Here is a 12,968-nt window from a genome sequence, read left to right as displayed (position 1 = left end):
TTGCTAGGTGCTGTTCAGTAACTGTTTAATGAGCCCTCCACTCCCACCTCATCCATCTTTGGTTTACAGTTCCAACAAGAGGGCAGATAATCTTATTTCCCTTGTAACTCAGCTGGTAAATACTCCACCTGCAATGAGGGAGACCTGGGTTCAAGCCCTGGGTTGAGAAGATCTCCTGGAGAAGGGAAAGGCTACCCACTCCAGTATTCTGGCCTGTAGAATTCCATGAACTGTGCAGATAACCTTAGGAAGAAGTGTATTTTAAATTTTGTTATCACTTAAATACATGCTTGACAGTATATGCCTTTAAATGTTTATGTATGTGTGATATGGGAAGAAGTGATCAGAAGACAATTTTAGTGGATTTCAGTTTTAAGGATTTTGGAGAGGATAACTCAAAAAGCTAGAAGTGTGATGATAGTCTTATTTTCTCTTTTAGATATTAAGCACCGTCGAATACCAATCTTATTCTTTGCAAACAAAATGGATCTTAGAAATGCAGTGACATCTGTAAAAGTATCTCAGTTGCTGTGTTTAGAGAACATCAAAGATAAACCATGGCATATTTGGTAAAGTCTTTTATTTACATTTCATTTTATCATTCTGAAAAAATCTCCAACTTCGGGGTTTTTTTTACAAGCTCACTATATAAGTGACTTAACATGGTAGGATGAAAGGTAAAGATTATGTTTTATAAAACTGTGATGTTGCAGGTATTCAGTAGTATATTATTGTTAAAACCTTTCAAATTTTTTTAAGGATAGAAAAACAAAAACAACTCTTTAAAAGAATTAACTTAACCAATCTGCTTACTTACCTAGCTTCAACCACAGTAATTTCTTTCTTCACACTGAATCAACCAACCACAGTTCCATCTCAAAGCATTTGCACTTGTTACTCCCTTTATCTGAAAAATTCTTTAAAATAATTTTCCTGCTTACTATTGCACTTTCTTTAAGAAAGAGACCTCTCGATAATTCTCTGAAACCTTACCCCCATCTCTTGTGGGTTTTTTTCCTTACTTGGCTTTATTTGTCTATTGCTATATGACCTCTTCTTTTTTTGTTTTCTCTTGTATAGTCTGTCTTCCTATACTAGTCCGTTAGTACCGTGAGACCTGGGATTTCATTGATTTTTTTCACTCTGACAGTGCCTGTTTAGTAGGTACCTACTCATAGGTACTTAGGAGATAACGCAATAAATACTTGTTGATATGAATAAACAGAAATATAAAAATCTGTCTTATTCAGGCATACTGTAAAATTGAACTCTTAAATAATTAGCATCTGATATTATTATACATTTTTATTGGGAAAGCAGTTTCTTACTAATATATTTAATTCCAGTGTGTCAAAATATTCTGATAAGGATAACCAGAAGTTTTATATTAGTGTTTTAATGCCTACTGCTACCTTATGTTACATTAAGCTTCCCTCTGTTCACCCCCACCCCCACCTCTCCGTGGAAGATATCCTTCTACTCTATAGAGAAAGGCTGAACACAGAGGCAGAAAAATCTAGGAAAGAAGGAAGTGGTAGAGCTCATAGGAAAAAAGAGCTAACCATGGTGCTGAAAGAGTAATACTATAGCACTTGAGAAATCCCTTGAAATTTTTCAGTACCTAAGGCCACATATCGTGAGTACAACCCTCCTTACTTTGGAAGTCAGAGGAAAAATCAGTGTTTACTAAATTATTCTTGAGTTGGAATTTAAGGTTCTGTGGTATTTTGTTGGTAAAGAAAGGGATTTGGTGTAGAGAACTATCTTAAGATAGAACCTTTCTATTTTTGTAAATCATACTTAAAATGATAATATCTAAAGTAGAAGAATTTAATTTTTGCCCTAAGTGTGCTGACTACATTAATGGAAAGTACAACATTCAAAATAAGGGTCAATTCTAATTAGTAAAAGATGTAATTTTTCTCTTAATTTTGAAGTAGAAATTAATTTTGCAAATGGAAAATGTCTTTCTCCTTAACAATTAGCTATTGAATTATGTTAGGTTTATTTATTTAATTGTGACACCTTAACTTTTTTAGTAAGAGAAAAAAATAATATCTGATGCTATAAGGATATGGACTTAGAGCATATTGCCAGTTTCTTTACTTTATGTACAACTTGTAGAAGAATGTTAAGTTTTTCTTGTAAGTTTGTCTACAGTTTTGACTTCTTAATTCAAACTGGACATCTCACTAAGTTCCAGTTAGTGTTTCACTTGTTAAGGTTTTTATTTGAACTAAAAATAAATTTTTCCTTTAATTTTGGAGAAAAAAGTAATGCTGAGTGGTGCAGAGATAAAATATTGCATCTCTCTTGCCTTAGGTACAAATAAATTTGGGTAGTAAAGTAGAGATTATAGAGAAGTATAGTTTGGAAATTTTTATTGGTTTATTTTTGACCATTTTACTAAACATATAGTCAACTCTGATTTTCAAATCTGATTCTGTTTTAATTCTTCCCATGTGTCCTTTGACTAAGTCCCTGGAGTGATATATGTTTGCATTTGCATTTTTACTATCTTGAGAGGGAGACAGATAATAAAAACATCAGTTGGGAGGGTGAAAAAAAAGAAGTAGAATAGTAAGAGAAAGAGTAATGAATGTGGTCTCCCTCTGAGACACAATTGAAGTCAAGAAGCAGTTCACACAAAGGTTTGGAGGAGTAACTTTTGCAGATAGAGAGACCAGCAAGTGAAAAGGCTCTGAGATGAGAATGTGCCTGATGTTTTCTGGAAGCAGCAAGAAGCCCTTGCTGGCTGGAACAGAGAGGTAGGGGGAATTGTAGGTGAGGCCCCTGAGAAATAACCAGGGGCTATGGAACATAGTTCCTTGCAGAAAATGGAGAGTCTGGCGTTTATTCCAGTTATAAGTCTTATGATTTATTTGAAAGGAAAGGTAGAATTTAAACATTTGGGAATTATTAGGAAAGATGCAGGAGTTTTAGAAATGTAGTGACACCTCCACCAAAGGAGAAGGGTTTCTTTGTAGCACTGTACTCTTATGTGGAACTAGAAGTTTGTGATACAAGTCAATACATTGATCATTCTTGATATTAGTATTTCAGTTACTGATGTTTTGCCTTTAATAAAGGTAATCCATAGTTTGAATAATTGCATATCTCATGCTATTTGTTTCTGTCTTCCTATTTTAAAATAATTCTATGATAAGTCATGTTCTTGGTCCAATAAATAATTTCTTGAAAGTAATTTCTCTTTTGATTAGAATAAAATTAACTGTTTTAAGATAATTTAGTACATTTTAAAATCATACTTCAGCACACTAAAACAATCTTAATCATACAGAAAATCTAGTTATGTATACTAATTGTTATTAGATAATTATATCAGTAACATGTTATGAGAAACTGTCGATCTGAATCTTAAAAAAAGATTATTTCATACTCAAAAAATCCTCTACATTTTATTGTTTTAGTTTATATAATTTTTATTATTTATAAAATAATATTACAATAAGGATTTAGGCTTACTTTTAAGAATGGAACAACAATGAAAAGACCCTGTATTCAATGTTTTATATGCATATCTCAAATATTTAATTCTTATAATAATCACATGAGGCCAGTGGTAGTATTCTTGCATTTTACAGAAGCAAAAACTGAAAGCCAAAGAGTTAAACAACCTATCGAGGTTTGTAAAACCAATAAATATAAAACTATGTTTGAAGTCTACTGGAATTTTTTAATTTTACCACTTTACCAGATTTATTTATTATTTACCAGATTTATTTACCAGTTACAGATTTATTCCTTTTAGATATCAATTTTAATTTCATATAAAGTCACTCCATCCTGTGACTAAATTACAACCCAAGTAAAGCATTTCTAATAAATAAATGCTATTGAATCATTGGGGCTGGTAGGAGAAAGTAGGATGGTGTGCTCTATAATCCCACTACTGAGAGAATAACTCAAAGTATATGTTTTGTTAATGCCAGTCCAAGTAATAGTCCTAGAATAGTAACATTTTAATGATATATTTTTACAAATGTCCATATAAATTAATGAATAGTTTTCTCATGTCTTGACCCTAAACACTCAGACTTTTATATCCTATGTATATTCAGTTTCAGTACTTAACCAGTTTTGCTCAGATATGTTATTAAATGTATTAATTTTCCATATGACAAAATTGTAATTATTTATTCATACAGTTTTTTGATGTAATGAAATGGATATTTTTCTGTTGGTTTTATTTCAGTGCTAGTGATGCCATAAAAGGAGAAGGATTGCAAGAAGGTGTAGACTGGCTTCAAGGTACATCATAAAAAACTGCCTCTTCAGCCTTTATTTTCTTTCCAGTCACATTTTCTGTCCTTTTTTATATTTTGTTTTTATTATATCACTGCCTTTTTCCCTCTTGTTTCCATCTATTTCTGCTATCAGAAAATACAATACAGTAAGTATCCAATACCTTGCTCCATTTACTTCAATTACATTTTTATAAAGGATTTATTTAAATAAAAAGTACTTACATCAATATACATGACAACTCTAGAATATAATTTTAATTTATAGCCATAAGTTTCTGTCAGATCTAGTAATAGAAGCACATTTGAATTTTGGGATAAATTTTAGACCTACTGTCATAAAAATTTTTGTGGCATGTGTCTTTCAAGAGTCATGCTGTCCTCCACATATAGCTCCATTTATACATGGCATGTTTCTACAAATTTCAGTACTCATATTTAGTACTGTATATGCTGGTATTAGTGTTTCTGTATATCACAGTTCTATATGTTATTCATCAAAATAGCTAGCATAGTTGGTACAGGCTTACTATACCAGGGATTAAATTAAGATCTCTCATTTTCCCTAAGGTTACACTGTCTACAAGACACAGGAATGGCTTTGAAGCACAGTAACCCACACAGAGAAATAAAACGTGAATGTGCATGAAACCAAGTTCTATAAGTCCTTCTTGTTATAGGACCCTGAAGGTCAGGCAAAAAAATTTCCATTTTTGAGCAGGACAGTGGTTGATTTCTTTTAGGAACCTCCCTGCCCTGAATAAGGGTGAATAATGAGATTAACTTGTTAATCCATGAGCTGTGGTCTTGTGGCTATAAATTTAATTTCTCTACACATCCTTTTTATTTCAGCTATATGTGATTTTTTTCTTTTTTCTCTACTGTATATCATGGTGGATCTAAGGGTAGCCTGCTTATTACCATACATAAAGAGACATAATACTTCTTTGGTCCAACGTACTAAATGTATATCTAATAAATATTTGTGTTATTAGTAAAATGTGGTGTTCTAGTTAACTGCACAGACTGTTGTATTTTTGTTTTCCTCTTTTGTGTTTATATAGTCATCATGCCATTTACCATTACACTGCAAAGAGCCTTCTAGTTACATGTTACAATTAAGTGAAACTTAACTGAGAACCTCTAAAAGTTCTCAGAATCACTAGTGGGATTTTTCTTTGAACACAACAATTTAGTTTCTCAGACTGTGTAAAGAAGTGGTCAAAGTGACCCCTTTATGGGACTGATTCCACATAAAGCAAATTACAAAGGAACATTCTAGAGAAGACACTAGAAACATATTTTCAACCTTTATTTCTTATTTTAAGTACTTATTATTGCTCACAGCAGAGATATAGTGTGAATGGAAACCCACAATTGTTCATAATAAAAAATACAAAGCACAGTACTTAACTGAAAATAAGTGATGGTCATCTGGATTTTAAATCGTACTTTTAATTTGTCTGTAACAATAAGGCCACTAGGTGTCAGTAGTGATCCAACATCACAATGCCACTTGCCAACTCTAATCTAATTTTTGTCATTGACTTTTCTGATCCATTATCTTTGTATCTTAACTCCCAAATCTTTATAAGAAGGATACATTATTGGGAAAAAAAAAATGTGTGCCCTTGTGTTGCCATATTATTTTATGTAAACTTTACAATTCTCTGCAAGGTAAGTGGCAGGTTCCCCATTTTATGTGGGCAACATGGTGTAGAAGTAAAAACACCTGGACTTCTGAGTCTGTCAGAATATTCCACCACTTGTTAATTATTAACTAATGTCTTTATCTTATCCAGACAGTTTTCCTCATCTGTAAAATTAAAAAATAAAATATCCAGAATTGCCACACAGATTAAATGAGATGCTCTATGTATTAAAGTGCCTAGCTTAAGAAAGCTCTCAAAAAATGTTCAGTTTATCCTTTTACCTAACTTCTCTGTTTAACAGAAGAGGAAACTTAGTATGCAGATTTAAAACTATATCAGTTTGGTTTTGAGTAGGAGATCCTTTGTTCATAATTTCTATGTTATAGTAAATAGTTTGTATTTTTGATGCTCCTGTCTTTGGATTTGAAAACAGGTAAAAACCTACTTTGCAAAATAAGTAGCAGTAAACTTAGGAGACTAGTCTGTGCCTCTGCTTGTATCAAGTTTTTCTGTAAATCTTTGAAAGATGTTCTGAACTTATATCTCTTCATTTTCCTTGCAAAATTCTGAAGTTTCCTAACATCATAAACAAGAAGGCTCTGGTTCATTTTGGACCAATTTAATTTTATTATTTTAAATTTAAGGTTGAAAAACTGAGGATAAAGTATTAAATGACACATTTTGTGCCATGATTCTATTCTCTTTTGGAGGGATAGTCAATTACAGCCCTAAGAGAAGAATCTATAAGTAGACTATTAAGTATTTTTTAAAATCACCAGAGAATATATAGAAACTATCGCAGAAGTGTAAGTTGTTTTCTAGCTCTGAAACTTAAATATTTATGAAAAAACAAAACATTGTTCCACATGACTCATGAACTTATTCACTGAGTCACTTTATCTTATGGGAAAAGTTTATAATGCTTCCAGTTTTTATATAAGAATTTTATAAACTATGTATAGGGACATTCCATTGAAAAACAAAGGATTGGACACACACTTGGTTTCATCCCCTCTTCAAATCTCACTAAGAGTGAAGAGACTGAGGACAAAAAGAATGGAAGTGATAAATATGGTAACCAAATTTTGAAGCCAAATATGTGATGAATGTTGAATAACTTAACAGACTTGAGAGAGTGGAATTCTAAGCTAGCACTGGAGAAAGCTGGAAACCATTCTAATCCTCAGGAATTGATGGAAATAAGAAATAAGGACGAGGTGAGACTGAAAGGAGATGCACAGGTATACATCTGTGCCCCAGAAGAAGATTGAAGGTTCATTCTTTGCAGAGTCACACAGTATCTCTGGAGTGGAGAACGCTGAGCGCAACTGTGTGTTGGAATGCTAAACTGAAAATGAGGAGTAAATGAGAGTTTGATGTTGAAGGTTATAACCATGTTCTGCTTTCTCCTGTTTCTCCTAGAAGACACTGGCAATAGGTAGAAGAAAACCAGCTTTGAGGAGTCAGACCAGCTAAGAGAAAAGATCTAAAGGTGTTAACATTAGAAATTCTCAAGGAAATGGCCTAGCTATACACTAGGATGAAGATTACTTTTGACAAGCCTCACACATGTAACAAAATTCCAGTCAACTTTATAGTGTTCACTTATACACATGAGAAGATAGCAAAGGATTGCCAAGTATTTGAAGACAAAACTTTAGGAATTATGGAGCAAAAGAAAAAGTTTAGAAAAAGACTTTAGGGAGAACATTTCAAAACACTATTTGAGTATCCTCAAAGAGATAAAAGAATGTATTATTTTCATGAATATGACAAGAATACTAATTGAAAAAGAACAAAAATATGAGTTCTTGGAAAATAATAATACAGTAGTAGAAATGGTTGGATGGCATCACCAACTTGATGGACATGAGTCTGAGCAAGCTCCAGGAGATAGTGAAGGACAGAGAAACCTGGCATGCTGCAATCCATGGGGTCACATAAAGTCAAACACGACTGAGTGACTGAGCAACAAGTAGAAATGGAAAACTCAATCAAAAGAAGGTAAAATAGAGACATTCTCTAAGAAAGTACGAAAAAGACAATGGGGGGAGAAAAGATAAAGGAGTCATTTATGAGGCCCAAAATCCTAGTAAGAATTTCTGAAAGAGAACAAGGAAAATAGAGGGAAGTCATCAAATCATAAAGCATTATTTTCAAGAACTGAATGATTTAGAGCCCAAGGCGGTGGATGAAAATATTCCCACACCAGGGTGCATCATTAAAATCAACACCGAAGATGGTGGAAAATTCACCATATTTTCTGAGAAGAAAATAAGAGATCTCATCCAAAGATTTCCTTAGATAAGGAAACAAAGTAGCATCAGACTTCTCACCAGCAACACCTGGAAACACTTCCAGTGCCTGAAAAAGTCTAAGGAGAAAATAGTATTCTCAGGCAGTATCAGTGTATTGTAACTGAGAGAATTAAGACATCTTCAGCCAAGTAAAGTCTCAAGAGTTCACTTTCTATACAGTTTATTAATACTAAAGTAGCCGCAGAGGTATACTTGTCAAAAACAAAGGAATAAAGCAAGAAGGAAAAAAAAGGTACCATGAAATAGGGAAATCTGCACAAGAAAGTTGGGAAGGAACCCCTAGGATGATAACATAGATCCTAGAATAATAGTGAAAGATCTCATATGAAAATACCTGGACAAGCATGGAGAACAGCTGGGTCAGATTAAAGAGTCTGCACAAGACTATAAAGGAGAGTTCTTCAAGAAAGTGAAGATGATCGACCAGTTTTATGCCTCATACTAGTAAAGCCTGAAACAGTGTGAGAGTAGTGGATTGAATTTCAATGTTAATTACATTTTAAAAAAAAGGGGGGGTTGGGGATGAAGAGCAGTTATTCACTGCAGGGAAAACAAAATACAGTAGAAGAAAGGAAAAGTAACTGAAGTTTATCCCTTGTCCCAGCTGTGAGTCGCATTCACATAAAACATCACTGTTTTAGGAAAGTGGGAGTATTGGAAGCATCATGAGGGTGGCAGAACGATATACAAATGTGTGAGAACTGAAGCCCTATGTTACATTGAATTCAAGAAGTAATGATAAAACCATATTTAGAGATACAGAGGTAATCACCTAAAAAGGAGTTGGAAGTAGTTGCCTGTGAAGGGAGAAAGAAGGGATGAGGCAAGGGACTGATTTTTTAATAGAAGCCTCGTAGAACTAGTTGACTCTAATCGGCTGCATGTCCCGTGACAAAAAGAAAAACTATAATATGAGTTGTGCTTTAAAAAAAAAAAGCAGTTGTATGCATGGGTTTCTACCTATTGTTATAGACTTGTCTTGGATTACTTTAGAAAGTAGATTCTGCCCTGTAGAGACTAATAACTTTTTGTTTGGCTTTTGTTATCAGATCAGATCCAGGCTGTGAAGACATGAAAAAATAGTATTTGGAAACCTCAACAGTTTTCAATTCAAGAAATATATATTAAGGCAAACTGAATATTTTACATTTTTTAAAGGTGTCTTTACATCTAAGAATACTTTATAATCTTCTACTTGCATTTATGGACTGTTAATGAGGTTTTCAAGAAGATAGAACTTCAGGTATGCTAATCTGCCCATTAATGATATCAAAACTAAATCTTCCCTCCAAAGAGCTCCCTCCCTAGATTTATCAACTTCTTGGTAAAGGTCTACATTTGATTGTAATTAGACTGTTTATAAAGTCAGAGTTATCTCAGTACCCCATCATGATTAATGATATCTTTAATGCATTTTATTTTTTAATTGTCATCCAAAAATATAGTTTATTATATGACTTTGTAGTATGATGTGCTTGTGAAAAAGAACTTTAAATATTTATAAGGGTCCTTGGGTAAATTAATATATATTAAAGCTTTACTATACGTCACCATCAACATAACATACAATGTAATGTACCAACTAGTGTGCTTTGTATGCCGAAAAGAATAATGCTATGTTAATATGGCATTTGGTGTTTTACTGTCAAACATTTGCAAATTATCTGAGACCAAGTTAAACAGAATTCATTTATTCAGTGAATACATATGAAACATCTCTATATCTGTACTAGTTTGGTATTGTCCTAGGCAATGGTGATATAAGGTGAATAAAACATGTTGCTTATCCTCAGAGAACTTAAAAGATAATGAGGGAAAATTTGAGAATCTTTTCTTACATAGTGTCTAATTTATTTCATTGGCTGAATGAAAATATTGCATTTTAAGATTAGTTATTACAGTTGATTTTTTTCTTTCTTCTTTTAAATTGTGTCCAGTTTACTGTGGTACTTTGTTAAAATAGACTGTGACTCATCAACTATGATTTTCCTGTGCATGAACTGCTGCAAAAATGTTCTTTAGAATTTTAAACATACTTCTGCCATCTACTGTTTGCAAATTGTGTTGCTTCTCACAACTTAGAGACTACTTGAAATTGTAATCACTAAATAGAAGCATTTGTTTTTAATGGAATCAATCACTGGGGAACTGTGGATAGAGCAGTGGTGTAAATCCTGAAAAATATCCCATGTAAAGGAAAACTGTAATATACGGTACGTAGCATCTTAAATATCCTTAGCTGTGAAAGTGAAAGAAACAGAAGGCAAAAGGTAAATGAGTAATAAAGGTGTATTACAGTGACTACAGTAGTGGCATGTTTCACAGAAATTTGAATATAGTCATTTTAAAACTATAGTAAAAATTGTATAATCCAGTTTCTTTTAGTCCAGAAATTCCAGTGATTTGGAATTTGGCAAATTGAAAATTACCCAGACTGTTCCAGTGATCCAGCATTTTAGGTAGCTTGCCAACTTCTCATAAATGGTTTTGATGAGGATACAAGATGAGTCTCATTAATCTAGAGTTGCTTCAAATATAAAAAAGATGTGAAGATGAAAACACTGTAATTCAACAAAAAAACTGATATGCTGTAACTATTTTAGGAAGATGGAGAAAGGTAACAATAATAATAGCTATCATTGTATTTTGAGCAAAATATTATTACACATATGGTATTGTGCATCATATAATCCTGACAATAACCTTAGATAGTAGATTCTAGTATTTGTTTTATAGACAAGGAAAGGACCTAAAAATGTTATTTGTTTAAGGTCACAGAGCTAGTAAATTGTGGTTCTGGGATTCAGAACACAACAATCTGTTTAAAATAGGTGATTCAAGAGCTAAGAGTAATACTGATTTTAGAAATACAGAGATATCTGCCATAAGAATAGATAAAAGGATAGAAGAGTCTTCACTGGAGTGGGAGACTAGGATGGGTGTGGAGGTCATGGACGAGGGACTACTGTTTTATTTATTTATTTTTGCTTTTTGTTTTAAGTCTGTTGACACTTCAAATTTTAAACTGGGCAGAAATGACTATGATAAGAATAATTCTTCAAACTATGTTAATACTGAGCTAACTAGTATTCCACAAACTACAGTAGTTCATGCCTGTGCAAATACATAGAAGAGGGTACTGACTATTTCCTTTGTTCCCACAATCTCCGAATCTGGTTCATAAACATCCATCTGCACTCTGTGTTCACTTAAAGGTTATGGAGAAGCAAGTTGGGCTTCAGTGGTCACAGCATGCCGTGTAAGTGTGTATACACTGAGGGTATTGCATTTGTATTTAACATATTATGCAGTTAAAATATGTTTAGGCTAAAACAAGGGTTTTTTTATGTTTAGACATCATTGCGTTACAAAAATTAATTCATTATGCTCTGCATTTCAATATGACACCTCATAAAATGTTGAAAAGTTAGCCTATTGTATATTTTGCATTTAAATGTTTATAATATGGCCCTATTCAGCCTGTGCCTTATAAATCACAAAAGAGTTGAGTTGTGTATATTTTTCATTTGTAGGTTGTCTGCTAAAAATTATGATTTATCTTCTGATTATTTATTTTTTTCCTTTGAAATTTTCAGCCCACCATGTTGTGATTTCTATAAATATATGCAGTTACCGTTGAGAAAATTTAAGGCAAATACATGCTGCATGTAACTCTGGTACATTAAAATACTGTGCATTTTAACTGACTCGGTGCATATTTTCTGCCTTCTGATTATTCCTTCTTTGTTGTTGTCCAGTCGCTAAGTAGTACCTGACTGCGACCCCATGAACTGCAGCACGCCAGGCTTCCCTGTCCTTCACTGTCTCCTGGAATTTGCTCAGACTCACGTCCATTGAGTCAGAGATGCCGTCTAACTGTCTCATCCTCTGCCGCCCCCTTCTTTTCTTGCCCTCAGTCTTTCCTAGGTTCTTTTCTACTGAGGCAGCTCCTTGCATCAGGTGGTCAAAGTATTGGAGCTTCTCACCTTCAGCATCAGTCCTTCCAGTGAATATTCAGGGTTGATTTCCTTTAGGATTGACTGATTTGATCTTGCTGTCCAAAGGACTCTCAGGAGTCTTTTCCAGCCCCACAGTTCGAAAGCAGTGATTCTTCAGTGCTCAGCCTTCTTTATGGTCCAGCTCTCACATCCATACGGACTAGAGGGAAACCCATAGCTTTGACTCTACGGACCTTTGTCAGCAAAGTAGTCTCTTTTTAATATGCTGTCTAGGTTTATTATAATTTTTCTTCCAAAGAGCAAGTGTCTTTTAATTTCATTCTTTCTCTTAGTTAAAAAATAAACCAAATATTGAATGTTCACTTAAGTGGATGTTCAAATAGATTTGTTCATTTCTATGACTGGCAGGAAATACTTTGAGAAATGATTATTGTGTTTGACTAAATGTTTCAAGTAACTTAGTTATTACATTGTATGGTGAATCTTTCTCATAAAGGATGTTCCTTCTGGGGTTTTCAAGGAATTGCCTCAGGAACATTACTGACACTTCCATTTGATCCTTCGATTTTAATGCCACACTTGGCTGCTTCATGGACACATAGTGTTAAGCTCTTTCTCTGGTGATTTGGAATAAACCAAAAAGAACAAATTAAATTCTTTTCTAAATTTCAATTCAGCATGTGATGCTAGAAGTCATAGAGGAACAGTAGGTACTTTGAAAATAAAATTTGGTTAGAAATATAGTAATAATAACAAACATTTTATATGTTTTTC

At 33.4% G+C, this 12,968-nt stretch overlaps 1 protein-coding gene across 1 annotated transcript in view; it reads left to right on the top strand.

Moving 5' to 3' along the window:
- ARL6 (ADP ribosylation factor like GTPase 6) overlaps positions 1-11,938 on the top strand; it is a 33,149-nt gene extending 21,211 nt beyond the window's left edge. The window contains exons 6-8 of the mRNA XM_065913713.1: positions 440-569; positions 4,217-4,272; positions 9,285-11,938. Of these exons, the coding sequence (XP_065769785.1) occupies positions 440-569; positions 4,217-4,272; positions 9,285-9,310 (212 nt within the window). The 3' untranslated portion in view covers positions 9,311-11,938. The remainder of the gene's footprint in view (positions 1-439; positions 570-4,216; positions 4,273-9,284) is intronic.
- Positions 11,939-12,968: the final 1,030 nt, after the last annotated feature.

Source organism: Muntiacus reevesi, chromosome 21, assembly GCF_963930625.1.
Source record: "Muntiacus reevesi chromosome 21, mMunRee1.1, whole genome shotgun sequence".
Taxonomy (NCBI): Eukaryota; Metazoa; Chordata; class Mammalia; order Artiodactyla; family Cervidae; genus Muntiacus; species Muntiacus reevesi.
Note: the sequence above shows the minus strand (reverse complement) of the source record. Positions and strands in the feature narration are given on the sequence as shown.